This window comes from Pelodiscus sinensis, chromosome 17, assembly GCF_049634645.1.
Source record: "Pelodiscus sinensis isolate JC-2024 chromosome 17, ASM4963464v1, whole genome shotgun sequence".
Lineage (NCBI taxonomy): Eukaryota > Metazoa > Chordata > Testudines > Trionychidae > Pelodiscus > Pelodiscus sinensis.
This window is the reverse complement of record NC_134727.1, coordinates 20,717,287-20,744,076: the sequence shown is the minus strand read 5'-3', so window position 1 is coordinate 20,744,076 and position 26,790 is coordinate 20,717,287. Positions and strand designations below refer to the sequence as shown.

At 44.1% G+C, this 26,790-nt stretch overlaps 1 protein-coding gene across 3 annotated transcripts in view; it reads left to right on the top strand.

Annotated features, from left to right (window-relative positions):
• LOC106732388 (uncharacterized) overlaps window positions 1-26,790 on the top strand; it is a 137,409-nt gene that overhangs the window by 50,510 nt on the left and 60,109 nt on the right. For all 3 annotated transcript variants that reach the window (XM_025187467.2, XM_075900291.1, XM_075900289.1), the window contains 11 exons: window positions 4,326-4,438; window positions 5,458-5,664; window positions 8,172-8,315; window positions 12,423-12,583; window positions 12,936-13,048; window positions 18,233-18,354; window positions 19,880-20,098; window positions 20,357-20,500; window positions 23,352-23,515; window positions 24,798-24,910; window positions 26,509-26,624. In XM_025187467.2, the coding sequence (XP_025043252.1) occupies window positions 4,326-4,438; window positions 5,458-5,664; window positions 8,172-8,315; window positions 12,423-12,583; window positions 12,936-13,048; window positions 18,233-18,354; window positions 19,880-20,098; window positions 20,357-20,500; window positions 23,352-23,515; window positions 24,798-24,910; window positions 26,509-26,624 (1,616 nt within the window). The remainder of the gene's footprint in view (window positions 1-4,325; window positions 4,439-5,457; window positions 5,665-8,171; window positions 8,316-12,422; window positions 12,584-12,935; window positions 13,049-18,232; window positions 18,355-19,879; window positions 20,099-20,356; window positions 20,501-23,351; window positions 23,516-24,797; window positions 24,911-26,508; window positions 26,625-26,790) is intronic.

Here is a 26,790-nt window from a genome sequence, read left to right as displayed (position 1 = left end):
AGACATTTTAGAAGAGTGTTTCTCTTCCCTCCCCACCCAAGTCAATTACTGCATTTGGGTATGTCTACACCACAAAGTTAATTCGAACTAACAGCTGTTAGTTCGAATTAACTTTCATAGGCGCTACACATACAAACCGCTAGTTCGAACTTAATTCGAACTAGCGCAGCGCTTAATTCGAACTAGGTAAACCTCATTCTACGAGGACTAACGCCTAGTTTGAATTAAGTAGTTCGAATTAAGGGCTGTGTAGCCACTTCATTCGAACTAGTTGGAGGCTAGCCCTTCCCAGCTTGCCCTGGTGGCCACTTTGGGCACAACCAGGGAAACTCTTCTGTCCCCCTCCTGGGCCCAGAGCCCTTAAAGGGGCATGGTCTGGCTACGGTGCTCGTGCCAGTTGCAAGCCTGCCAGCACCCAGCCAGCAGACCCTGCACCTGGCGCAGCATGAGCCAGCCACCTGCTGCCACCCAGCCCTCCGCCTCTTCCCAGGACCAGGCTGGCTGCTCACAGGAGCCTGCCCGGGGCTGCAAGAGGTGGGCGCCTGTCTGGTCTAATGCGGAGATCGTGGACCTCATCGAGGTTTGAGGGGAAGCCTCCAACATCCACGATCTCGGCACTAGCCACAGGAATGCGGCCGTCTACAGCCGCATGGCTGCCAGCCTGGCCACCAGAGGACACATGCGGACCCAGGAGCAGGTCCGCTGCAAGGTCAAGGACCTGCGGCAGTCCTACTCCAGGGCCTCCCAGCCAGGGGCCGACCCGGAGGCCTGCCCCCACTTTGAGGTCCTGGACTGCATCCTGGGGGCTCACGCCGTCCATGCCCCCTGGGTGGTGATCAACCCCGGGGCAGAGGGACCCGTCCTAAACAGGGAGGAGGAAGATGCCAAGAGCCAGGAGCCTGCAGGGAGCCTGCCCAGGACCCAGGACCCCTGAGGCACTCCACAGAGCACATCGGCAGCGTCGTCCGAGGCTGGGGAGGGCTCCACATGTGAGTGCCATCATGCTCCCCTTATGTGTATGAGGGGTGTGGGGGAAGAGGGAGCCCAGGGACCGTGCGCCTGGGCCTTGCCCACCATGGAGCAGCAGCTGGTTGTCATGCAGGGGCCCTGGACCATTCCCCACATGCCGACCTCACCTTGCAGAGGGGGGCTGGGTTTCACCCACCGTGTCCCCAGGGAGAACTGACCACTGCTCTTGTTTCACCACAGCTGCAGCACCTGGGACTGCAGGGCGCACCACCCCATCTACAACAGTCACCTGCACCCTGGCCAGCAGGTGCACCAGGAACCTGGAGGACTACCAGCGGCGGCACCTGCAGCTATTGGAGCACTAGATCTGCATCCAGGAGCACTGGGTCTGGGAGAACCTGCGGCTGTGGCAGCAGAGTTTGAAGGTGCTGGAGGAGCAGGGCCGTGCCCTCAGAGGTTACCTCCAGACCCTGGTGGACAGGTTCCTGCCTCCTCATGCTCCAGCCCCTGCGGCCGCCCCAGCTCTCGTTCCTCCTCCCACCCCTGTTCCCCTCCTGCTTCCTCCACACCCCCCGTCCCTCCTGCCCCACCCTCCACACCCACTCCCCCCCGACGCCTCCGCACCCACAGTGCTGCGAGACGGGAGAGCCAGCAGGACCCCCAACCCTGAGCTTTCCCTTCCCTTCCACCCCTTCCACCTCCTTCCAGCTCCCTCCTCCCAGGTTTCCCGCTCCCCTCTCCCACCCTCATTCCTTCCTCCCCCAATTCCAGTTATGTAATAAAAAGAGATTTTTGGTGGCAAAACAGGTATCTTTATTTGACATTAGGAAGGGGGGTTAGAGAGGGGAAAGAGGAAGGAGGGGAGGGTGGAAGAAGGCCCCAGTGGGGCATGCAGGGAGAGTTCAGACCTCCTCCTCCACCTGGAAGCTCTCCCTCAGGGCTTCCCAGATCCAGACGGCCCCCCGCTGGGCTTCCTGGATAGCGGTGGTTCAGGGCTGAGTGTACTGGCCAGCCATGCGGTCGGCCTCAGCCATCCAGGCTGGCAGGAGAGCCTCCCCCTTCCGCTCGCACAAACTGTGCAGCACACAACATGCTGGCATCACGGGAGGGATATTGTGTTCGGCAAGGTTGAGGCGGGTGAGGAGGCACCCAAATCTGGCTTTCAGGCGACCAGGATGCAGCCCCTCGTGAGCCTGGCATTGAAGACCTGGTGGGAGGGGTTGAGGTGCCCTGTGTACAGCTTCATCAGCCAGGGCTGTAGGGGGTAGGCTGTATCCCCCAACAGGCACACAGGCATGTCCATGTTCCAGACCCTGATGTGGCGATCAGGAAAGAAGGTCCCGGCATGCAGCCTCTGGCACACGGAGGAGTTGCGGAACACCCTGGCGTCCTGTGCCTTGCCGGACCAGCCCACATTAATGTCCGTGAACTGGCCCCGGTGGTCACACACGTCCTGCAGGAGCATGGAGAAGTACCCCTTCCTGTTGATGTACTGGGAGGCCTGGTGTTCCGGGGCATGGATGGGGATGTGCATCCCGTCGATGGCCCCCCTCAGTTGGGAAGCCGAGGGTGCTGAACCCTCGGATGACGGCGTCTGGGTCGGTGAGGCAGACCATCCTGTGGAGCAGCACCCGGTTGATGGCCTTGACCACCTGCAGAGGGACACAGAAACCACGAATCAGTGGGGCACCCGGGTGGCTGGAAGTGTTCGTTCCCTGGCACTGCCCCGCGCCCCACTCCCAGAAGCCACCCCTGTGGGCAGCGTGTAGTACGGCCGGGAGAGACCGAACCCTCCAGTGCGGGGCACTTTCGCCTCCTCCCCCCACCTTTTCTCTGGGGCGGCCCATCCCCTCTTTGAAGCTCTCCTTCCCCCTGGCCCAGTGGCCGGTGGGTGCTGTACCTGCATGAACACTGCTCCAACGGTGGATCTCCCCATGCCAAACTGGTTCCCGACGGATCGGTAGCTGTGCGGTGTGGAGAGCTTCCACAGGGCGATGGCCACCCGCTTCTGGAGGGGGATGGCGGGCCTCATGTGAGTGTCCCGTTGCTGCAGAGTAGGGGCGAACCACTCGCAGAGCTCAAGGAAGGTGTCCTTCTTCATCCTGAAGTTCTGGGTCCACTGTCTGTCTCCCCAGCGCTCCAGGACGATGCGGTCCCACCAGTCGCTGCCGGTGTCCAGATGCCAGATGCGGCGGGGCATGCTGGCATCCGGGCACTGCTGCCACTCCTCCACGACCCCCGGGGAGGCCAGGGGGAGAGGCAGGGGACTGATGTGCACCAGGTGGTGCTAGGTAGCCTCTACCAATTGCTGGCAGGCTTTCAGCAGCAGGTCCAAAAACTGGAGCAGCATCCCCAGGGTGAGCTCTGGCTTTATGTTGCCAACTGCGGCGGCATCCCCAATGGGAAGCACCGACACAGGCAGTCGGAGAGAAAAACGCTTTGCTGTCCCTGGCGAGGTAGGCAAGCAAATGGAAAAGCTGAGAACCGGCTGTCCAGGGGGGTCCCTTTAAGCACGAGCCTCAGATAGCAGCCACACAAAGCAACTACTGACCTGATGCCCCGCCGGAACTGGTTTCAATGCGATCCAGCATCCAATCAGTGTGGACGTGCTAGTTCAAATTAGCAAAACACTAATTTGAATTAGTTTTTAAGTCTAGATGAGCTAATTCGAATGAGCTTAGTTCGAATTAGTGCTGTAGTGTAGACATACCCTTTGAGTTCAGGGATTTGGCTGGAATGGGTGAGCAGAGAGAAGAGGGACACAGTAGGAAGTGAGGTGAGGCTTAGGTGGAGTATAGGTGGGCCACAGACTAGGGAGTTTGCCTTCCCAAGTAGCAGCTTCACCAACTGCCCATGATAATGATTCCTTCTGGCCTTCAAATCAGTGAATCTGCATGTGTGCATTTGGCAGTTTCAGTATGAAACCTTTTGGTAAATTAAATTAAAAAAAATAGTAGAAAATGATTTGGCACTCAATAGATACAGAGAATTTTAATCACAATCATGAAGAAAACACCTGAAATCAACATGGGATTTATTGAAATGAATAGCATTTTGCATGTGAATAGACATAGACATGATTTCAGCATGAGTGTTTTTTCCTTTAGGATAGATTGTATGTAGCAAATGAGTACTGATGGATTTATTGGGAATTTTTTTGAATAGTTACATTTTCAGTAGTTTTAAAAAGAGCCAGTATAACTAAAAAGAAAGATGGTATTTATATTCTGATTCTAATAGCTTCTTGTATAATAATAAAAGAACAATATACTGGGAGGCATGATTATGTTTCTGATTGTACAGCAGGACTTGATTGCTTTAGTAATATTCATGTATGTGTCTTATTTTTTAAACAGGCTTTCAGACATCAAAAGAGGTCAAAGTGGATGTGCTCAAATGAAAAAAGGAGGAGAACTTATGGCTACTAATTGTTCCACGCGCCTGTACTGGGTCTGTGAAAAACAAGCAGGTGGTGATCAAAAGAACCAGTAATTCAGTATACAGCTAGTAGGATCTTATAAGATGCTTTTCACCATAGCATTTGGTTTCATGTTGCTGCACATGTACTATTCCCAGAGAATGCAGATTCCAGAGCTAGCTAACTCTATGTGCCAAATCTTCAAATGGTGTAAATGGTTTTACCTCATTGATTTCAATGTATCTGTGCTGATTTTACAGCAGCTGAGAATCATGACTCTAATCTCCATAGTATAATTTGAATTAGGAATTGTTACTTTCAAAACTAATTCATGATATATAAAATGATGGTAATGAGATGTGCCTTATTGGCAAACCTCGAGCAAAATTTTTTTACTGTATTAAATACCATGTGTTTTATCACAAGATACCATGGCATGTGTTTGATCTCATACATAGTACCTACTGAATAAAATGAAGCTATTATATGAAATTCCTCCTGTGTCTCCAGAAGTCTTCAGGTGGACTGCATAAAATACTGTTTTTTAAACTTTTACTGCTAGAGAAGTTCAGAAAAAAAATTGTCTAAATGAAAGGTAGATTTTCCCCTGCAGATCAAGTTTTCTAGGTTCAGATAACAAAAACAGTTCATAAATAGTAAGGGTCTAAAATAATTCTAAACAACATTGTATGCATCAGAAATTAGTTCATTAACCAGGGAAAAACCAGGACTGAATAGAGCCTTCATTTCAGCCTATACTTTCTTATAAAATACGTAATGAGTAACCATTAAGGATCCAATTCAGGAAACCACTTAAGCATGTACCTAACTCCATCACTATGCAGGACAACACTTCTGTGTGTGCTTTAGTTCTGCAAGTGAATAAGTACTGTCTTCAATAGGGATGCATTTGTGAAAAAGAGCCTAGTTTCTCTAGAAACTTTTGTCCTTCAGCTAGTGTAATTGCCATAGCTAAGGCAGCTGCAGGCCAAGCTAGTCTGACTTTACAGTTTCTGTGATTCATGCTGTGTGTTCTTGTCAATCTCCTTACAACTTCTTTTCACTTGCAGACCTTGATATTTTCCTTGAGTATCCTGGAAGAATACTGCTTTCTCTGGTGGCAATGGCTCAATACAGTACCCTAATAGAAGCAAAATTCTTCTGTATGATAAAAGCTCATTGTACAGGAATAAGTAGCTGGTCATCCAGATTTTATCTTGTCTCAGGAAATGAAATGGTGTCAGCTCCCCAAACATGTATAGTTTACTTGAAAACAAGTAAGGTGTCATCTTTTCTCTTTGGTAATTAATTTTTTAAAATATAGATAAGATTTAAAAAAATAAAATTTTGTTTTTACCCTTGTTTGTAGTATGAGTAAAGACACCGTGAAAGTATGGATTCAGGATCTTGATAATTAGAACATTGTCATAGAGTAGGGAGCCAAGAGATTGGTTATTTTCCCAGTTTGCAATTATTTTATGACCATGGACAAATCTATTTTCCTATGTAGAAAAATGGCAGGAATCTTTGAGATCAAGGAATGGAAAGCTCTGCGTGTGGTAAATCCTCGCTCAGTCCCACCCCTCCATTCCAGCGGCAACATTGGCAGAGGAACCAGTTTGATTTTTTCCTGAGTCAATGGGAGGGCTCTGAGTTACTAAGAGAATTCCTTCTCAGGGGTGTGTCTGGGTCTTGCCAAAGTGTTCAAGGTGTAATTGACCATCATTCTTGGAGTTGGGAAGGAATTCTCCCATAGATCAGATTGGCAGAGACCCTGGGTGTTTTTGCCTTCCTTTTCAGCAAGGAGCCAGGGTTAAACTAGAGTAAATGGTGGATTCTCTGCAACTGGAAATCTTTAAATCATGATTTGAGGACTTCAGTAACTCAACCAGAGGTTAGGGGTCTATTACAGCAGTGGGTGGGTGATGTTCTGTGGCCCGTGATGTGCAAGGGGTCAAATGAAATGCTCATGATTTGTGTTCTCTCTAATTTTTTTATGCCCATGTGTGGAATGAATTTTGGCATGTGCACTATTATGGAGATGATGTGCAACACATCACCTCCATATTGGTGCATATAACACTTTAATAGAAGTGCATTGCGGGTATGAAAACTAATTCCAAGAGGTTGAATCTTAAAGTGCACCACTCTTTAAGAAAGAAGGACCATGCTATTTTGGTAGGCTATTTTGTTTATAAATAGGAAGAGTGGTCCAGGAGGGAGACAGGAAGGGCTCATCTAGACTACATTCCTCTTTCGAAAGGGGAATGTAAATGATCCCAATCACAGTGCAAATGAAGCAAGGATTTAAATATCTCATGCTTCATTTGCATATTCACCCAAAAAAGGGTATTTCGAAAGTGAAACCGCAATCTAGACACAGTTCTCTTGAGGGGGAAAAACCCCTTTTTGAAAGACCCGGTACTCATTTTTTCTGCAAAAGAGCTGAGTCTTGGAGGACACAGTCATAATCTGTAAATGCTTTTAAATAAAGGGAATTACCCACAGTATCTGAAGAAGGCCTGAACTTAAAGAAGGAAAAGTTTAGGGTAGACCTCATAAAAAAGTTCTTGGCAGTACCAGCTATTAAGTAATGGTATGAACATTCAAGGGAGAGATTCAAGGCAATGTAACTTCAGTTATTCAAAAATGAAGGTCATGAAAGTGCTATAGGAGACAGGATTCTCTGCATTTCCAGAGACTATCTGATGACCCAAGTGGGCCTTCTATTTATGAATCTTTGATTAATTTACTAGGCAATATTTAAGCATTGTGGTTCTCTAACTTGGGTTAAATCCGTATTGGGATTCATAATATAACTGGATTTATCCTCATTGGTGATGCTCACTCTTGGTTTAAGCTTAGCTTATTGATATGCAAATCTAGATCACTTACAACAGAAGCATACAACCATATTTGGACATTTTAGTTTATAAAAGTTATAACTATACTTGTGGCCTTTGTGTAAGGTTCTTGTGGTTTTTTTCTTACATGTTATGCAGCTGACTGCTATTCGTACCTTAAGAGATGTCACAAACTATGGGAATGACACAACAGCTTGCATTGAGTACACATGATGACATTAGAATATGTATCTGTGATGAGAATCCAAATGCTAATAACTGTTTCTCCAGCCCAATCCTCCTCTCTCATCTGGTTCTTGCATGTGGCAATGGAGATTACAAAAAAAAATGAATATGAGAGAAAAATACCAGGGTGCATAGATACAATCTGAAGCAAAATGCAGGACAATGTAGCACTTTAAAGACTAACAAGATGGTTTATTAGATGATGAGCTTTCGTGGGCCAGACCCACTTCCTCAGATCAAATAGTGGAAGAAAATAGTCACAACCATATATACCAAAGGATACAATTAAAAAAATGAACAAATATGAAAAGGACAAATCACATTTCAGAACAGAACGGGGATGCGGGGGGGGGGAAGGAAGGAAGGTAAGTGTCTGTGAATTGATGATATCAGAGGTGGGGCGAGTGGGATGTCTGTGAGCTAATGGTGATTTGTCCTTTTCGTATGTGTTCATTTTTTTTAATTGTATCCTTTGGTATATATGGTTGTGACTATTTTCTTCCACTATTTGATCTGAGGAAGTGGGTCTGGCCCATGAAAGCTCATCATCTAATAAACCATCCTGTTAGTCTTTAAAGTGCTGCATTGTCCTGCATTTTGCTTCAGCTACCCCAGACTAACACGGCTACATTTCTATCACTAGATACAATCTGACTGTTAATCTTGGAATTGTGCTGTGTGTTTCTCTTCTCTAGGCTGTGTTTCTGGGCGGTATGGATCTGGATGCAGGAAAACCTGCCCTCACTGTACTAGTGCCCTGCCTTGTAACAGTTTCACTGGGTTCTGTGATGAGAAAACCTCATGTCTGTTGCCATTCACGCTAGCAAGCTGTGCAGCAAGTAAGTTCTGAAAGGAGATACCTCAGAACAACTAGCATTCTATTATGTTGCCTGGGTTTTAAGCCACATAATTTTAGATGACTGGGTTCAGGAGGGATGTTGACAAGAGCCCTTAAATGATGCCCCAGCTCTTTCATTTTACATAAGTCTGTCGTTGAAACTAGATAGATGAGGTGTTCATTCCATCTTGTATGAACTGGTGATTAGGACCGTGGCCCATGAAAGCCCTAGAGTACAAACTATCTTTTTCTTCGATGCTTGTGTCCTCTCCCTGCCTTTAAGGTCTTGCAGTCCACTATGAGTTTGAAATTTGTCAGGTTCATGGAAGAGGCCAGACTGATGGTATTTTTACATCTTTTGATAAGCCACAGAAAAGGTAGAGCAGTAGTGCAAGCCTCTCTCTCTCTAAGACTTAATTGTCGTCTTCGTGCCAGTTCAGTTCACAGCTTCTTTGACACTGCCAAAAAGGGTTCAATGTTAGGCCAAGTGTACCGGTGAATGGCTTTATTTGTTTGCCCAGTTTCTATCCTTACATTATCTCTCCTGTTCTCTTTTATTGTTCCAGAATGGTACGATGAGGATAGAATATGGCCCTGTTTCCCCCCCAACATGGGGAGAGTGTTGGCACAGTAAACTTTTATGCCACCCTTCCTTACAATTTCAATAGCAAGGGAGAAGGAGGATGTGTGCCTGGAATACAATGCAGTCCAACTGGCAGACAATCCATTGGGGTATGTCTACACTAGCCCCCTAGTTCGAACTAGGGAGGCTAATGTAGGCATTCGAAGTTGCAAATCAAGCCCGGGATTTAAATATCCCGTGCTTGATTTGCATCTTCCCGGCCGGTTGCCATTTTTGAAATTTACAAGTCCGGACTAACTGCCCGCGTTACACGCAGCAGGGACCCGGTAGTTCGAAATAAAGCTCTAGTTTGAACTACCTGTTATTCCTCCTGGAATGAGGTTTAACAGGTAGTTCAAACTAGGGCTTTATTTCGAACTACCGGGTCCCTGCCGCGTGTAGACGCGGGCAGTTAGTCCGGACTTGTAAATTTCAAAAATGGCGACCAGCCGGGAAGATGCAAATCAAGCACGGGATATTTAAATCCCAGGCTTGATTTGCAACTTTGAATGCCTACATTAGCCTCCCTAGTTCGAACTAGGGGGCTAGTGTAGACATACCCTTGGCGACTCTTGCTAACTAGTATACATTTGAGTCACCCTTTTGCTACTGTGTGTTTAATCAGAGAATCATAGAAATGTATGGCTGGAAGTCCTCAGATCCACCTCTTTGCACTTAGGCAGGACCAAGTAAACCTAGACTATCTCTGACAGGTGTTTATCCAACGTGTTTTTAAAACCTCTGATGATAGGGAATTCTACAGCCTCCCTTAGAAAGCTATTCCAGAGCTTAACTGCCCTTATAATTAGAAAGATTTTTCTTTATTTCCTGGGCCTTTTTAAAAAATTGTCATACAACTACATATCTGTATAAAGATCTACAGAGCTTGTGTTTTCACTCAAAAGCTCACCAGCCTATATAATAAGATTTATTATTATTATTATTATTATTATTTATTATTGTTAGTTAGATTGCGGTAGCATGAAAATCATATAAAACTGTGGTCACCAACCAGTCGACTGGTCAATCGCAGTGCCCATTAGGCGTTGATTGCTGCAACCAGCTGGCTGGGTGGCTTCCTCTTTTTGCTCCAGCCCAGTTGGAGTGTGGTGCAACCTTGGTGGGCTGAATGCCATGGTCAGGTGGGCTGGATCAAAGAGGGGCAGCCGCCTGGCCAATTGGACATGGGTTCAACCAGCTGAGGCTGCACCTGTGCCGTAGTAAAGAGCAGCTCCTCTTCTTTGTTAACTTACTGGTGCGGGGCTGGGGGGCGGGGGGTGGAAGGGAAAGAGGCGTGCATATGTGTACATGTGTGTGTTCCTGGCTCTTGTCTCCTGCTCTGGGAGTGAATGAGGTTGGGTCTGCTCCGCAGTGCCAGGGCTGGGCAGCCGGCACACATGGTGTGCCAGGAACTAGGCTACGCTGCACTGTTCCCCATGGCCTGTGTGTGCGGTCGGGGAACCCCTTCCCCAGCACCCTGCTGTGCTCGGCTGGACTGAAGGCAGCCCTGTGCTCTGCCTGTCCCAACCCCAGCCCCAACCTCAGCCTCGGAGCTACTATATGCAGGAAAAGGGCTGGGCTGGGCAGGGAAGAGACTTGCCCTCCCCCCCCTTTGCCCCAGTGCTACTTCTGGGGCACTGCAAGTCTCAGCACTGCTGCCTTGCCGGTGAGTGCACTGGGGCATAGAGATGTGGGGGAAGGAGGATGCAGGGACAGGATGGGAGGGGGCAGGAGTTGTACCGAAGATTATGGGGTGATGCAGGGGATCAGGCTGGGAGGGATCATGGGCATGAGGGGAGCGAGGCTGGAGTAGAGGCAAGATATGAGGGGGGATACGAGTTTACTTTGCAGAAGCTGCACTTTCCTTTACTCTCCACTTCTTTGCCTTCCTCTCCAACTAGCTATTTGGCTGCATTCTCACCCTTTCACCTATTTTGCATTACTCTTCCAGCTCCCTTTCTCTCCCAAACTCCCTCTGGTACCCCCACCCCACACCCTCTCCTGCTGCCAAACTTTCTTCCAGACCCTGTCCTGCTCGCCCGTCCTGTACCCCCCTCCCACCCAGATCCTGCATCCCTGTCTCACTCAATGGCTTTCCTTCCCTCCACATTGAGCCCCTCACTTTTGTTCCCAGCCCAGAACCTAAGGGGTCCACAAAATCCACTAACTCTGAAATCCTAAAACAGTAAATCTGGCCTATGGGAAGCCCTGAACCTCAGTCTTCCCTGTCCCTTTCACTCATCCTGTGGGAGCTGGAGTGCCAGAAGGGTGAAGTATCTCAGTTGGGGGCCACGTCAGTGATGGTTGAGGGTTTTGGGAGGAGTTTTTTTGCTTCTCACTTGTGTGGTTTCCAACTGATTTCTCTGTGGGTCAGTAGCTCCCGACCCAAAAGAGGTTCCCCACACCTGCCATAAATAAAGAAAACATTTAAACCTTTTTTGTTGGACATATTTTACTTTATTTAAAATGAAGTTTGAAAAACTAACATAAGAAAGTTAAAATGCTTAATCTGTTTAATAATTTAAATTAAATCATTCTCCTTAGCTGCAGCTCTAACAAAATGGCTTGGGTGTAATTATGTAATTAACAGGGTGAATTTTCATTAGCAATGGGTAGTCCATGGAAAGGTTTGGACAGGCTGAGGCCTCGAGGGGAAGGGATAGGGTAGATCCTGACTTGCCCTGACATTTAAAAAGTGATTTTTGCATGTAAAAAGGTTGGAGATCCCTGGTATAAGAGAGTCATATGGAAGAATATTTTCACTTTGGATCAACAATTAAAAATGCACTGCTTAGATATATTTTGCTGTATGTTGACATAAAAAAAAGAAATAGCCATAGATTAATGCACCTGCATTACGAATTACGAAGCACATAGAAGCCCAACAATAAATGAGTACATAATGTAGGTTATTTAAAACACGATCTTGTAGGTTAAAGTCATTGGAGGAATTGCCTGATTTTCCTTTAAGAGATAAGTTAATAATCATAATTTACATCCCTCTATCACCGCTTCATTCTAGAGAATTAAATACTAATGAATTTGTTTAAAAAAATCATGCAAACTTGGGAGGCTGAGGAATATACTATTTCTCCCCTCATTCCTTAACTTATACATTTTCAAGATGGTGCCCAGGAATCTCATAATGCAGCCCCTGTTCAATTCAAAGGGAGTAATGCAGAGGATGAATTATTCACACACAAACACCCTCCCCTCACCATGCAAAATGCCAGTTCAAGGCCTATACATTGCTTAACTTCCATTCACATCTCTGTAACGGGATAAACAGGACTGAATGGTAGATAGGGCTTGTGACAGCCTTCTTTGCAGAGGAATTTACCTCCAGAATGAATTTCTGGCAGTTTTGTGAACACAAAGAATGGGAATATTTTAACAGCAAATGCTTGTCATGTTTTTGACATAACAGATATCAATGCCGTGGCTCTGTCTATGTTTGTTTGTTTTGGTTTGTTTGTTTTTTTAAAGCCACAGTCAGTATACAGTGTCCAGAGGTTGGGTGGCGCTACTGGAAAAGATACTGTTACTATATCTCACAAGCTAAAGCAAAACCTTGGAAGGATGCCAATTCCACCTGCAGTCGATACAGAGGTGCTGAACTTGTTTGGTTTGAAAGCCAGGAAGAACTGGTACAGTTATTAATTCTACCTCTTTTCTTCTCTAACTGGGATTTTGGCCAAGTCTGACAGCCTTTCACTGCTAAGATGTTATTACATATGCAGAACATCTCAACGTTCCCTTGATGTTTATATGGAGCTGTAGGTACCACAAGAAAGTTTGGCTCAAAAATGTTTGCTATATCAAGCATCCAAGGAATTGAATTGATCTCAGTGGACTTTCTGGCATGAAACACTAGCAGATTAGGACTCAAATGTTATGGTTTCCTTCTCTTTTAATAATAATTGTCCTGTTTCATTTTGATAAAAACAGTAAAACCACAAACACTTTTCCCTTTTTGTTTCTGAAAACGTTTGCATACAGAGTTGGATAAAATCATCCCTGAATGAACCCACATGGACAGGGTTGCAAGATATAAACCAAGATGGCATCTGGGCCTGGGCTTATGAAGATAATGCATCTAGTGTATTGGAATGGTCTGTATATGAAGCAATCTGTATGTATCTAGTGTAGTGTGGTTGTGATCTGAAACCACATCAAAACAACAATGAAATTAAAAAATCATGATTTTATTAGCTTAGACATATTGTTAATGTCCAGTTATTCAGGTAAGATTCATCTAGTCCATTCCACTCTGTGGAGGAAAATATTCCTAGGCTATTTCATATAATATTTAGATAAACATATTCTTTATATATTTTATGTGTGCAATGTATAGAATATAACATTCGTGGAATATTTTACAATCCCCTTAGGAAACCAAATTCACCTCTCTCTCACTTCAGCATAAACTGGTGTGAATGATCTCAGAGGGTAGCTGTGTTAATCTGTATCTGCAAAAACAATGATGAGTCCTGTGGCTCCTTAGCCCTGGTCTACACTAGCACCTTAGTCTGAAATAAGCCTCCCAAGTTCAAATTAGTACACACTACTAAACCCGTTATTTCAGAATAATGGGCTACAGGATTTGAACTCTGTACTCCTGTTTTTCATCAGGAGTAACGCTAATTCCAAACTTTTAAGTTTGAAATAACATTAATGTGGATGCTCCAGTGCTGCTAATTTGAACTAATTGGCCTCTGGGAGGTTTCCTGCAGCTTCCCAAAGTGCTTCCTGGGGCTCTGAATCCAAGGTAGCACATCCACATTAACAGAGCCTGCCTTGGACTAATTTTGAGGCTTCATCATAGTGAGGACATGCAAGTTCAAATTAGTTAAATTGGGAGTTCTTAAATTGAATTTAGTAATTTTGAAATAATTTCCTAGTGTAGACGTGGAGTTAGAGACTAAGGGTATGTCTACACTGCATTCCTCTTTTGAGAGAGGAATGCAAATGCAGCAGAGCAAAATTGCAAATGAAGCGCGGATTTGAATTTCCAGCGCTTCATTTGCATAATCACGTTTGGGCGCTATTTCAAAATACTCTATTTTGAAAAAAGAAATACTGTCTAGACACGGTTATTTTGAAAGAAAACCCTTCTATCGAAATTACCCTTAAACCTCATTTTATAAGGAGCAAGAGTAATTTCGAAAAAAAGGGTTTTCTTTTGAAATAACCGCATCTAGACAGCGTTTCTTTTTTCGAAATAAGGTATTTCGAAATAGTGCCTGAACACGATTATGCAAATGAAGCGTGGGAAATTCAAATCCGCGCTTCATTTGCAATTTCGTTGATCTGCATTTGCATTCCTCTCTCGAAAGAGGAATGCAGTGTAGACATACCCTAACAGATTTATTAGGACATAAGCTTTCGTAGTAAAACACACTTCATCAGATGAATGGGAATGGAAGTTACAACTGGGCAGTCTCTATGCCTAAGGATAAATGAACACAAATCGGACATCAGGAAAAGAAACACAGACCTGTAGGGAAACACTTTAACCTCCCTAGACATTCAGTAATAGATTTGAAAGTAGCCATCTGTGACAGGGCACTGGCCCTGCACTGGCCCTTTTAAGAGCAAACCATGGCCCGAAGCAGGGTCTGGGAATTTGGCCCCAGCTGAGGTCATGTTAGATGATTGGGGCCCAGCTGGGAACCATATAAAATGATGGGATGCTGCTCCTGTAAGGGGGGCAGTGAGAACCTGGCTGCTGAGGGAGGAGGAGGCTCCCTGGAGCTCAGGCAGGGCTAGGGGAGCTCTGGCCCGCAAATCCTCAGACTGCAGGGCTTGAAAGAAGGCCCGATGAAGGAACATCGACCCCCGGAAGGGGGGCTCAGAGACAGACTTGGGCACTGCCGGAGGGCAGTGTGGCGAAGAGGATGCCGCAGCCGGGAGTAAAGAGGGGAGACATCACCCCAGAGAAGGCACCCTACCCGCCGAGGGAGCCAATTCCTGAGGACAGACGGCAGGGGGGTTACGGTGGTGAGTGCACCCCCTCACACCATCCTTCTACAAAAGAATTTCAAAACCTAATTATAAAGGGAAACAGCTGAACTGGAGTACATTTGCAAATTCAGTAGAATCATAGAATACTAGAACTGGAAGGGACCTCGAGAGGTCATCGAGTCCAGTCCCCTGCCCTCATGGCAGGACCAAATACTGTCTAAACCACTCTTAAATATCTCCAGAGATGGGGATTCCACAACCTCCCTGGGCAATTTATTCCAGTGTTTGACTACCCTGACAGTTAGGAATTCTTTCCTAATGTCCAACCTAAACCTCCCTTACTGGAGTTTAAGCCCATCACTTCTTGTTCTATCCTCAGAGGCCAAGATGAACACGTTTTCTCCCTCCTCCTTATGACACCCTTTCAGATACCTGAAAACTGCTAGCATGTCCCCTTTCAGTCTTCTCTTTTCTAAACTAAACAAACCCAATTCTTTCAGCCTTCCTTCATAGGTCATGTTCTCTAGACTTTTAATCATTCTTGTTGCTCTTCTCTGGATCCTCTCCAATTTCTCCACATCTTTCTTGAAACGCAGTGCCCAGAACTGTACATAATACTCCAACTGAGGCCTAACCAGCACAGAGTAGAGTGGAAGAATGACTTCTCGTGTCTTGCTCACAACACAGCTGTTAATGCATCCCAGAATCATGTTTGCTTTTTTTACAACAGCATCGCACTGCTGACTCCTATTCAGCTTGTGGTCCACTATAACCCCCTAGATCCCTTTCTGCCGTACTCCTTCCTAGACAGTCGCTTCCCATTCTATATGTGTGAAACTGATTGTTCCTTCCTGAGTGGAGCACTTTGCATTTGTCTTTATTACACTTCATCCTATTTACCTCAGACCATTTCTCCAATTTGTCCAGGTCATTTTGAATTATGACACTATCATCCAGAGCAGTCGCAACCCCTCCCAGCTTCGAGTCAGCTGCAAACTTAATGGCTACGTCTAGACTGGCATGATTTTCTGCAAATGCTTTTAACGGAAAAGTTTTTCCGTTAAAAGCATTTGTGGAAAAGAGCATCTAGATTGGTATGGACGCTTTTCTACAAAAGCTCTTTTTGCGGAAAAGCGTCCGTGCCAATCTAGACGCGGTTTTGCGCAAGAAAGCCCCGATCGCCATTTTTGCCATCGGGGCTTTTTTGCGCAAAACAGATTTTAGCTGTCTACACTGGCCCTCTTGCGCAAAAACATTTCTGGAAAAGGGCTTTTGCCCAAACAGGAACGTCAAAGCATTTGCGCAAGAAGCACTGATTTCGGACAGTAGAACGTCAGTGCTTTTGTGCAAAATCAAGCGACCAGCGTGGACAGCTGGCAAGTTTTTGCGCAAAAGCAAGTGCTTTTGCGGAAAAATTTGCCAGTCTAGACGCAGCCAATAAGCGTACTTTCTATGCCAGTATCTAAATCGTTGATGAAGATACTGAACAGAGCCGGTCCCAAAACAGACCCCTGCGGAACCCCACTTTTTATACCTTTCCAGCAGGATTGTGAACCATTAATAACTGCTCTCTGAGTACGGTTATCCAGCCAGTTATGCACCCACCTTATAGTAGCCCCATCTAAGTTGTATTTGCCTAGTTTATTGATAATATCATGCGAGACTGTATCAAATGCCTTACTAAAGTCTGGGTATACCACATCCACCGTTTCTCCCTTATCCACAAGACTTGTTATCCTATCAAAGAAAGCTATCAGATTGGTTTGACATGATTTGATCTTACAGATCCATACTGGCTGTTCCCTATCACCTTGCCACCTTCTAAGTGTTTACAGATGATTTCCTTAATTACTTGCTCTATTATCTTCCCTGGCGCAGAAGTTAAACTAACTGGTCTGTAGTTTCCTGGGTTGTTCTTATTTCCCTTTTTATAAATGGGCACTATATTTGCCCTTTTCCAGTCTTCTGGAATCTCTCCTGCCTCCCAAGATTTTCCAAAGATGATAGCTAGAGGCTCAGAATCCTCCTCTATCAGCTCCTTGAGTATTCTAGGATGCATTCCATCAGGCCTTGGTGACTTGCAGGCATCTAACTTTTCTAGGTGATTTTTAACTTGTTTTTTTTTATTTTATCTTCTAAACCTACCCCCTTCCCACTAGCATTCACTATGTTAGGCATTCCTTCAGACTTCTTGGTGAAGACCAAAACAAAGAAGTCATTAAGCATCTCTGTCATTTCCAAGTTTCCTGTTACTGTTTCTCCCTCCTCACTGACCAGTGGGCCTACCCTCTCCTTGTGTTCATTTGTGTTCATTTTTTTTAAATTGTATCCTTTGGTATATATGGCTGTGACTATTTTCTTCCACTATTTGATCTGAGGAAGTGGGTCTGGCCCACGAAAGCTCATCATCTAATAAACCATATTGTTAGTCTTTAAAGTGCTACATAGTCCTGTATTTTGTTTTACCCTCTCCTTGGTCTTCCTCTTGCTTCTAATGTATTTATGAAAGTCTGTAGTACAATCAGTTTAGGTCTGAATAAGGATCTTAACTGGTTAATGTAGTACAAAGGCAATTTTCCCTATCTTGATAGTCACATCTTCGCACCAAATGCTGTGAATGAGCCATTTCCACCCTGACTGATTTGATTAGCCTCTTTAACACAATATATATACACCCCTGCCACTTCCACTCCAGTTCATCTGATGAAGTGGGTTTTACCCACAAAAGCTTATGCCCTAAGAAATCTGTTAGCCCCTAAGATACCACAGGCCTCCTCATTGTTTTTGACATGAATATAGTATTTCCAGATTTACATTGATGAAGACCAGACAGTGACTCAGGTCTTTAGCTAGTGTTTCTCTGATTACAGCCATTGATAATTCTTTAACTTTTCTTTATGGCTATTCCATTGTCTTACATTTTAAAATGCTTCTTACTCTTTCATGGTTTGTTTACCCTCTTAGTTTATTGGGTTTTCAGCATGTTGACACTTACATGAATATTGTGCTCTGTAGTAAAGTTGACTTAATTTTCTGAAATCCAGTCTATTTTAAATTGTAGTGACTCCCTTGACTGCTAATAAGAATTTCCCTATCTCTTATTGCCTTTCTTTTCATTAATCCTGGCAGGCACTTGTAGACAACTATCACATTAACTTAGTCCTGTTTCCTCCTGCTCCTGCATCTGTTTAACCAAATCATGTTTCTATACCTTTTATCATTGGCATTATCCTTTCCTGGGGTTTTCCATTTATTGACATAATTTGTAAATTAGATACTCATGACCTACAAAACTAACAGTCCCTCTGAGTTGTTTTTATTTTCCACAACAGGTTAACTTTCAAAAAGAGAAACAGTTGGCTGAGATGTGTTGAAATAACAACTGGTGAGCTAGTTTCTGCTGTAGGCTGTAGAAGAGCCAAGAAATGGGTATGCAAGAAGCCAGCAGAACCAGGTTTGGAATCTGATTTGTATTTGCAGAACCCTGGTCTACACCATGCTACGAACCCTGTTACTTCGAAATAAGGGGCTGGTTATTTCAAAATAATAACTGTTTATTTCAGAACAATAATTTATAGGTGCCTTCTGTGAAGAAATGCAAAGAAGTACAGGTGAGACCTCCCTAGTCCAGCACCCTCAGGACACGAGTGGTCCCAAACCACAGAGTTTTTCAGACCAGGGCATGTCAAAGCTCCCCTGCCTGCTGTTGGCCCTGCTCCTGGGTGCCATCTCTGGCCACTGGGCTTTGCTCCCAAGTCTGACCAGGGCTGCATTCCCCGCTGCCAACCCCACTACCCAAGCCCTGCTGGGACTGCGCTCCTGTCCTGGGACTGTGTTCACTACTGCACTGGCCCAGCCGCCAACCCCACTGCCTTTGGTCCAGTTGGGACTGTACTTTCCGCTGTGCCGGTCCCAGCTGGGGCTGTGTTCCCAGGCATCAGTCTGGGTTGTGCTCCTCTGTGTTGGACCCACTGCCGGCAATCCAGGTGGAGCTGTGTTCCCCATTGTGGTGGCACTGCTGCCGCCTGGCTGCACTCTCCACTGCCAGCCCCACCCCCTGGACCTGACCAGCTAGTGCTCACTGTTCTTTTTGCCCAACCACAGATGCTGCCAGACCAGAGAGTCCCAGAATTTAGAGATTCAACATATGCCTTTTCTTTCATTGTCACCAGACTGTTTTTAGTAACCAGTTTTGTTTTATGACTGTTCACTTCTGTTGAATTAATTAAACATGCTGAGGGTATGTCTACACTACCCTCCTAGTTCGAACTAGGAGGGTAATGTAGGCATACTGCACTTGCAAATGAATTTGAATTTCCCGGGCTTCATTTGCATAAACTGGGTGCCGCCATTTTTAAATCCCTGCTCGTTCGAACCCCGTGCCGCGCAGCTACACGCGGCACGAACTAGGTAGTTCGGACTAGGCTTCCTAATCCGAACTACCGTTACTCCTCGTGGAATGAGGAGTAAGGGTAGTTCGGACTAGGAAGCCTAGTCCGAACTACCTAGTTCGTGCCACGTGTAGTCGCGCGGCACGGGGTTCGAACGAGCAGGGATTTAAAAATAGCGGCGCCCAGTTTATGCAAATGAAGCCCGGGAAATTCAAATCCCGGGCTTCATTTGCAAGTGCGGTATGCCTACATTACCCCGCTAGTTCGAACTAGCGGGGTAGTGTAGACATACCCTCAGGTACTCCTGCTTGGACATGTCATTAAAAAGAATGACATAAATATAAAAGTAAACAAAATAATACATTCACATATATGCAGATATTCAGCATAATTTCCATCAATAAGTATCCATGTAACCATTATGGAAGATATCTCATAGATGGTGTTGAATTTCTTTTAAAGCTTGTGATTTTGGATGTTATACGATTCTATGTAAATATGTATAGGTTAATTACTAAGGATGAGTTAGTGCGATGTATTATAGCACAGTTTTGCTAAATCTGCAGAATTTTCTTTTCCCCCTTCCAGATCTTGATTTATTCATAAGCATCTGGGATGCAGCGGTGATCTTGCCAACTCCAACAGTATCAGCTAAATACACTAACCATACATTGGCCAGAGAAATCTGTGTAATGCAGAGGTCCAGATGCATTGGCTATGTGTTATGGCAAGACAGTTATTTCCTAATTCATGATTCTGAATTCGTTATCAGTGGATTTCCACAAAGCGCAACATACCTAAAATCAGGTAGTATTCATTATTTAGAGGTACCTTTTCAGGAGCTGTTTGAATGGATATGAATATCAATACATTTTGTCCCCAATTAAATATTACAGCTTCCAATAGAGATTTCACTAAGAAGCTTACACAAATATTGTGCTCTGTAATAAGTGGATTTACATTTCTGAAATCGTAGCTAGAACTGACATGCATTTCTCATACGTTAGATCTGAAAAGCAGTTATTTATCATGGTTTCAGCAGTTTGTGTTTAATTTCTTTCTAAGCCTGTGATTTTGGATTCTATGGACCATCTTGTGAAAAGGAATGCCCAGGCTGCTATTGGGACAAACCATGCAATAGCATATCTGGAAAGTGCGAGGACGCTACTGTTTGTTCTGAGCCAGAGGATGTTGGTGTCTGTAACTTAGGTAAAGTCCTTTTTTTTTTTTTTTTAAATGTCAGCTCTATCTAAAAGTGGGAATTGAAAGTTGAGAATTCCTTCAGGTAAGGAGAAAGTATTTAAAAATAACAAAAGTAGTCATCTCCCCCGCTAAACACTATGGCTGTGTCTACACTGGGCCACTTATTCCGGAAAAGCAGCTGCTTTTCCGGAATAAGCTGCGAGCTGTCTACACTGGCCCCTTGAATTTCCGAAAAAGCAGTGATGATTTACTGTAAGAAATCAGCTGCTTTTCCGGAAAAACTATGCTGCTCCCACTCGGGCAAAAGTTCTGTTTCTGGAAAACTATTCCAGAAAAGGGCCAGTGTAGACAGCACAGTAGTCTTTTCCGGAAAAAAGCCCCGATTGCGAAAATGACGATCGGGGCTTTTTTCCGGAAAAGCGCGTCTACATTGGCCACGGATGCTTTTCCGGAAAAAGGGCTTTTCCGGAAAAGCATCCTGCCAATGTAGACGCTCTTTTTCCAGAAATACTTATAGCGGAAAACTGTTCCGTTTTAAGCATTTCCGGAAAAAGGTGCCAGTGTAGACACAGCCTGGCTACGTCTACACTGGCCCCTTCTCCGGAAGAGGCATGCTAATTTCTGACTTTGGAATAGGGAAATCTGTGGGGTATTTAAATAGCCCCCGCGGGATTTAAATAAACATGGCCGCCGCTTTTTTTCCGGCTTGGGGAAAAGCCGGAAAAGAGCGTCCAGACTGGCGCGATCCTCCGGAATAAAGCCCTTTGCAAGTATGAATAAGAGATCCTCTGGAAAAGGGCTTTATTCCGGAGGATCGTGCCAGTCTGGACGCTCTTTTCCGGCTTTTCCCCAAGCCGGAAAAAAAGCGCGGCCGTGTTTATTTAAATCCCGCGGGGGATATTTAAATCCCCCACGGATTTCCCTATTCCAAAGTTAGAAATTAGCATGCCTCTTCCGGAGAAGGGGCCAGTGTAGACATAGCCCCTGTGTGGGAATCCGACAAATAAATGTTCCCTAATTTGTTTTATTTTTATGGCATATGATTCTTATGTGCAGTTGAATAATGTTACCCTGTCCTGTAGCTCTTTCAAATTCTGCATCAAAACTCTATCAGTACACAAAAGGCCAGAATCTGTTCTTGCCAGCTCCAAGGTGAATTTCTAGTAACTCATTCAAAGTCAGTGTAATTAGCTCAAATTAACACTAGTAAAACAGTGAATGGGATTTGGATTATTTCCTCTCTTTACAAACCTATTCACTTTACTGAAATTATGCAGAGCTGCAATCTTTTGGATTTTATTCATTTTGTCTTGCAGATGGAGATTTTCAAAACTCAGAACAGAGATGGGACTTCCCACTTTTGCTATACTGTGTTATATATGTACTGCAAGAATGTGTCACTAACTTCTTGGGGCAAACATTAAAAGTTATATATGCAAAACCAAAGGGATGCTGTTAAGATTAAGGATGTTAAGGACTAGTTGACTATCTGATAAGCAAATGCTTATTGGACAGTCAGTTGACTAGTTGATTTCCCTTCCCCCCCTTACTCCCTCCATCAGATAGAGGCAGCAAAAGGGCGGGGGGAGGAGAACAGGTACTTCAAAGGGGCAATGCCGCACAGCTGAGCCCCGGATCACATTCTATGTCTGCTCATAAGAATGTTGCACATTTCAATTTGTTTAGATCCCAGGTGTATTTCGTGTGAACCTCAGTACAGTATATAGAATGGAGAAAATAATGTGATATGAAGTTATGGGACCTTGTTGATGATTTTACTTTTGTTTTATAAAATGTGCCTAAATTATTGCCCTTCTCTGGGGGTGAAATTAATCGGCTATGTAGAGAGCCAGCCCGAGTCTCCTACACCATGAAAGCCTCACCTCTGTTCTCAAACTCTGGCCTACGTGACACGTATATAATAGCTCAGGCTTTATCTACATTGCCAAATACGCGACAACTTTTATTGTTCAAAGTGCTTTAAAGCTCCCTTTCAACTGGCAACATTTTGCTGCCGCATGTTGCAGTGTAAACAGCTTATCAGCAGACTAGCTCTCTTGTTGACAACACAAACCATGCCTAGGGTACGTCTAGACTACATCCCTCTGTCGCCAGAGGCATGTAGATTAGGCTACCAGACATAGTAAAATGAAGCGGTGATTTAAATAATCGCCGCTTCATTTAAATTTACATGGCTGCCGCGCTGAGCCGACAAACAGCTGATCAGCTGTTTGTCAGCACAGCGCGATAGTCTGGACGCGCGGGTGTTGACATCAAAGGTATTTGTCGACCACCCAGGTAAACCTCATCCTAGGAGGCATACCTGCGGAAGGGGGAAGTAGTTTGTCGACAAAAGTGCTGATAAACATGTTTACACTGTTTTTTAGTGTCATGGTTTAACAACATTGCTGTGATGCTGAAAGCTGTGTAGCGTAGGCAAAGCCTTTGCATTGGCTCTGCACAGGAGTGAATTTTTGCTCTTGGGCAGCAGAAAAACACCACATTTTAAGCAGGCTTCCAATAAGAGGAAAATGTTTTGCAGAGTAACTAAAGTGGCATTTGCATGTGAAGCTCCCCATTTTGCATAAGTGAATGGATATTTTCGTGCATATATATGGATATAACTGCCATCTGTAGGAAACTAACTGATGAAAGTGTTCCCTGAAGAAGTAAAACATTTGTCAGTCCCTCTTTTCATTCTAAAAATGCTCCCACCACAAAATATAAAAAATCTGGTAGAACAGAAACAGTTGTGTAGTAAAGAGGGCCATAAGAAGCTAAATTTCACAGGAAGCAACATTTAATTTGAAAAGAAAGCTTTCTGTAGTACTTTTGTCTTCTCTTTTAATGATGTTAGGCAAGTACAGCTTGAAATGCCCACTTGGACTTGACTGGTGGTACTGGAATGGACAGTGTTACTTTATAGAAAGAAGTAGAACTCTAAATTGGATAGACGCCAGGTTCTTTTGCAGCCACTTTAAAAGAACAAGTCTGTTGCGACTGGAATCATCGGCAGAAAAGGTTTGAGGTTATAAAGACTACAAATGGTTTGTCTCCTTCTCCCTGACTTATTCACTTGTGTTTGGTAAATACAATGGGGATCTAACCAAATTTAATCATTGAAACGTAGGGAGGAAGGGACAGAGAGAGGTCATAGCACAGGATCTGCTGGACACTGAGAAAGGACCAAGTATACCATCTCTGACAGGTGTTTGTCTTAAAAATCTCCTGTCATGGGCATCCACAACTATTCTTGGAAACCTATTACAGAATTTAACTAATGTCATACAGGTTGAACCTCTCTTAACTGGGACTCTCTGGTCTGGCAACATCCCTGGTTCAGAAGGACCAGGGATGGACCAGGACTAGAGGATCCTGAAGAAGGCTGGTGTTTTGGAGCCCTGCAGTGAGGCTAGAGCCCAGTAGTGGAACTGCACTGTGGCAGCAAACCTGGAAGCCCTGATTGCAACACTGGGTGGGGCCATGGGTCGGGAGGCAGCGGGGCTGCCATGGTGGGGTTGGGAGCCTTGTGCTGAGGGGCTGGTGGCAGGGGGAAGTCGGCGGGGAAGCTGGAAGTGAGGCCATGACTGGAGGAGAGGCCAAAAATTACCTTCCCGGGTCCGGCAAAATCCCTCACCCAGGACCAGTCAACCTGTACTTATAAAGATTTTTCCTAACATCTAACCTAAATTTGTCTTGCTGCAGATTAAGCCCATTACTAGAGACCTACAAATCTGGAGATATCCATTTTATAACCATGGCTCATTTTTGTTGATATGGATTCGGATACAAATTTTGTATCTAGAATCCTGCAGATTTGTGTATATCCACTTTATATTTGCATTATCCATATCCATGGATGTGGATTTCTGTGGATCATTTTTGCAGATATGGATACCAATTTTGTATCTGCCTGGGTCTCTACCCATTACTTCTTGCCCTACCTTCGATAAAAATGGAAAACAACTAATCACTGTTCTCTTTATAACATCCCTTAACATTCTAGAAGTCTGTTACCAAGTACCCCCTCAATCTTCTTTTTGAAGACTAAATATGTGTAGATTCTTTAACCATTCCTAATGTCAGGTTTTCTAAAAAAAATTATGATTTTTGTTGCTTTCTTATTTGTCCACATCTTTCTTAGCATAGCACCCAAAACTGTCCACAACAGAAAGTGATATTATGACAGGGTTAATAGCTTAACACCTGTGATTTGCACAATATCAAGTTAGGGGAAGGACATCAAAATTAGTAAAACAAAACTTTGTCATTTTCTAGTATTCTGTGTATTTTTATTTTACAGGGCTGGCTACAGAAAAAGATAAAACAGCCAGTGTGGATAGGAATGAAATGGGAAACATCAGCATCTGAGTGGCAGTGGGCTGATGGATCAAGAGTAAACATAGCTCTGAACTGGTAGAATTTCCTAACTTGATTTTATAACTTACTAAATTCAAGTGTTTATATGTCTCAGCCTTAAATTAAAGAATTTATTTGTCAAGGCCTTAGCAAAACAAACAATTCTTTCTAAAAGTTCATGTATTTATTGTAATGTTTTTCTTTTGAATATTTAGATTAATAAATTTATTTTAGGAACTTAAATACTTCAGTGATCACATCCTGTGTATGAATAATCAGAAGTATTCTAGTGCAAGCATTTTCAGACTCTGAGTTGCAGCTTGTAAGGGTGAGCTGATACCTGGCTGCAAGATGCTTTGTGTACCTGCACCTCTGCAGGTATGGGCAATCTCAGCTCCTGTTGTAGCTGTTGGCTGCTGACCAGGACACTACTTCCCGTAGCTCCCATTGCCGGGAACAGAGATCTGCAACCAATGGGAGCTGCAATTGCCTGTAGCTGCAGAGGTGCAGGTACACAAAGTGTCTCGTGGTCAGCTAGCAGCTTGAGCTTATAAGCCGTGACCCAGAGTTTGAAAACCCATGTTCTAGTGCAGACAGAATAAATGCATTCAGATAAGTCCCTTAAGTTGTGTTGTCTGCAATATAGTGCAAAGGTTTTTATATATCACGGCTATGGGCTTCCATCTTTGGATGTTCTCTGTGTGAAAATAGCAGCACAGGTGATCATAGGTCTCAATTATAGCCTAGGGTTTGGGCTCTGACATTTGGTTGATAGAGGAATCCAGGGTTTGGAGCACAAGTCTATAACTCTTGTGAATCTAAGGAGGACACAAAATCAGCTGTTCAGGGACCTCATGCCTCTATCTGCCCTGGTTCCCAGGAGAGCAGGACTGTCTGTTTGGTACCTATCTCCTGCACTTGGGACATTACTTTGACTTTTGGCAAGACTTGTAAAGGTGTTTAGGTGCTCAACTTTCAATGATTTCTAGGAGTTATATGCTTAAATGTCTTTAGAAACTTGGACCTTTGCAAAGAATAGGATTTAATGGTGTTGTGTCAGAAGGTGTTAACCAACACATTTTAACTAACATATTATAGATACCTGGTGTGGACTTTAACACATGATGCTCCTTATCCTGACCAGTTTTGTGTGAATTACAGTCTACACTGTTTTTAATGAACTGGGCATTTAGAATTCATTAGATAAGACCGTCTGCCACTACATCTTTCAGTTCTAGTGTGGGCAAAGTGAAAATGGATTTCATGAGATAGGGACTCCCAAGGAAAGTTAATATTGCCCTATGTGTCTATTAATTTTCCTCTTCTGTTTCTTTTGGTTGCAAGGGTTGATATGTTCTTTCTATTCCCTTTCCTAATTTTTGTCATGTTTCATGTGTGGTACTTTCTATTCCTCTCTTTGTGACACATCTTGTAGTACTTGCACATACTTTTTTGTGCTATAAATTGTAATGTACAGCATCAAATGTACACATTTTGCTTATCTACTACATGGTAAACCTTATCCTTTGGTCTTGAAGCCTTAACCTTTTGGGTTTTGTTCTGATTCAGCTAAGCAGTGATGTTATTGCAGTAATGTTGGAGATTTTCTTTTACTTTTATTATTAAATCTAATTTGGATTTTGCTTTTACTTTAGGTTAAATGTACATAGGGATGCAACCGCAAACTGTGTATTTCTTCAGCATAATAAAGTAGCTTTAGAAGCAGCTAGTTGCCTTTTAAAATACCATTTTGTATGTAAAAGAAATGAAGGTAAGTAACAGGATGCATTTTCTCTGTTCTTTCATTTCTTCTTTTGTTTCTTCCATTGTTTTTATTACAGTGGTTCAGGAGTTTTTTTAATGAACTTATTCCACATATAAATGCAAATTTTACTTTTTTCAAATATAGATTTTTTTGGGAAACAATGGTGTTATCC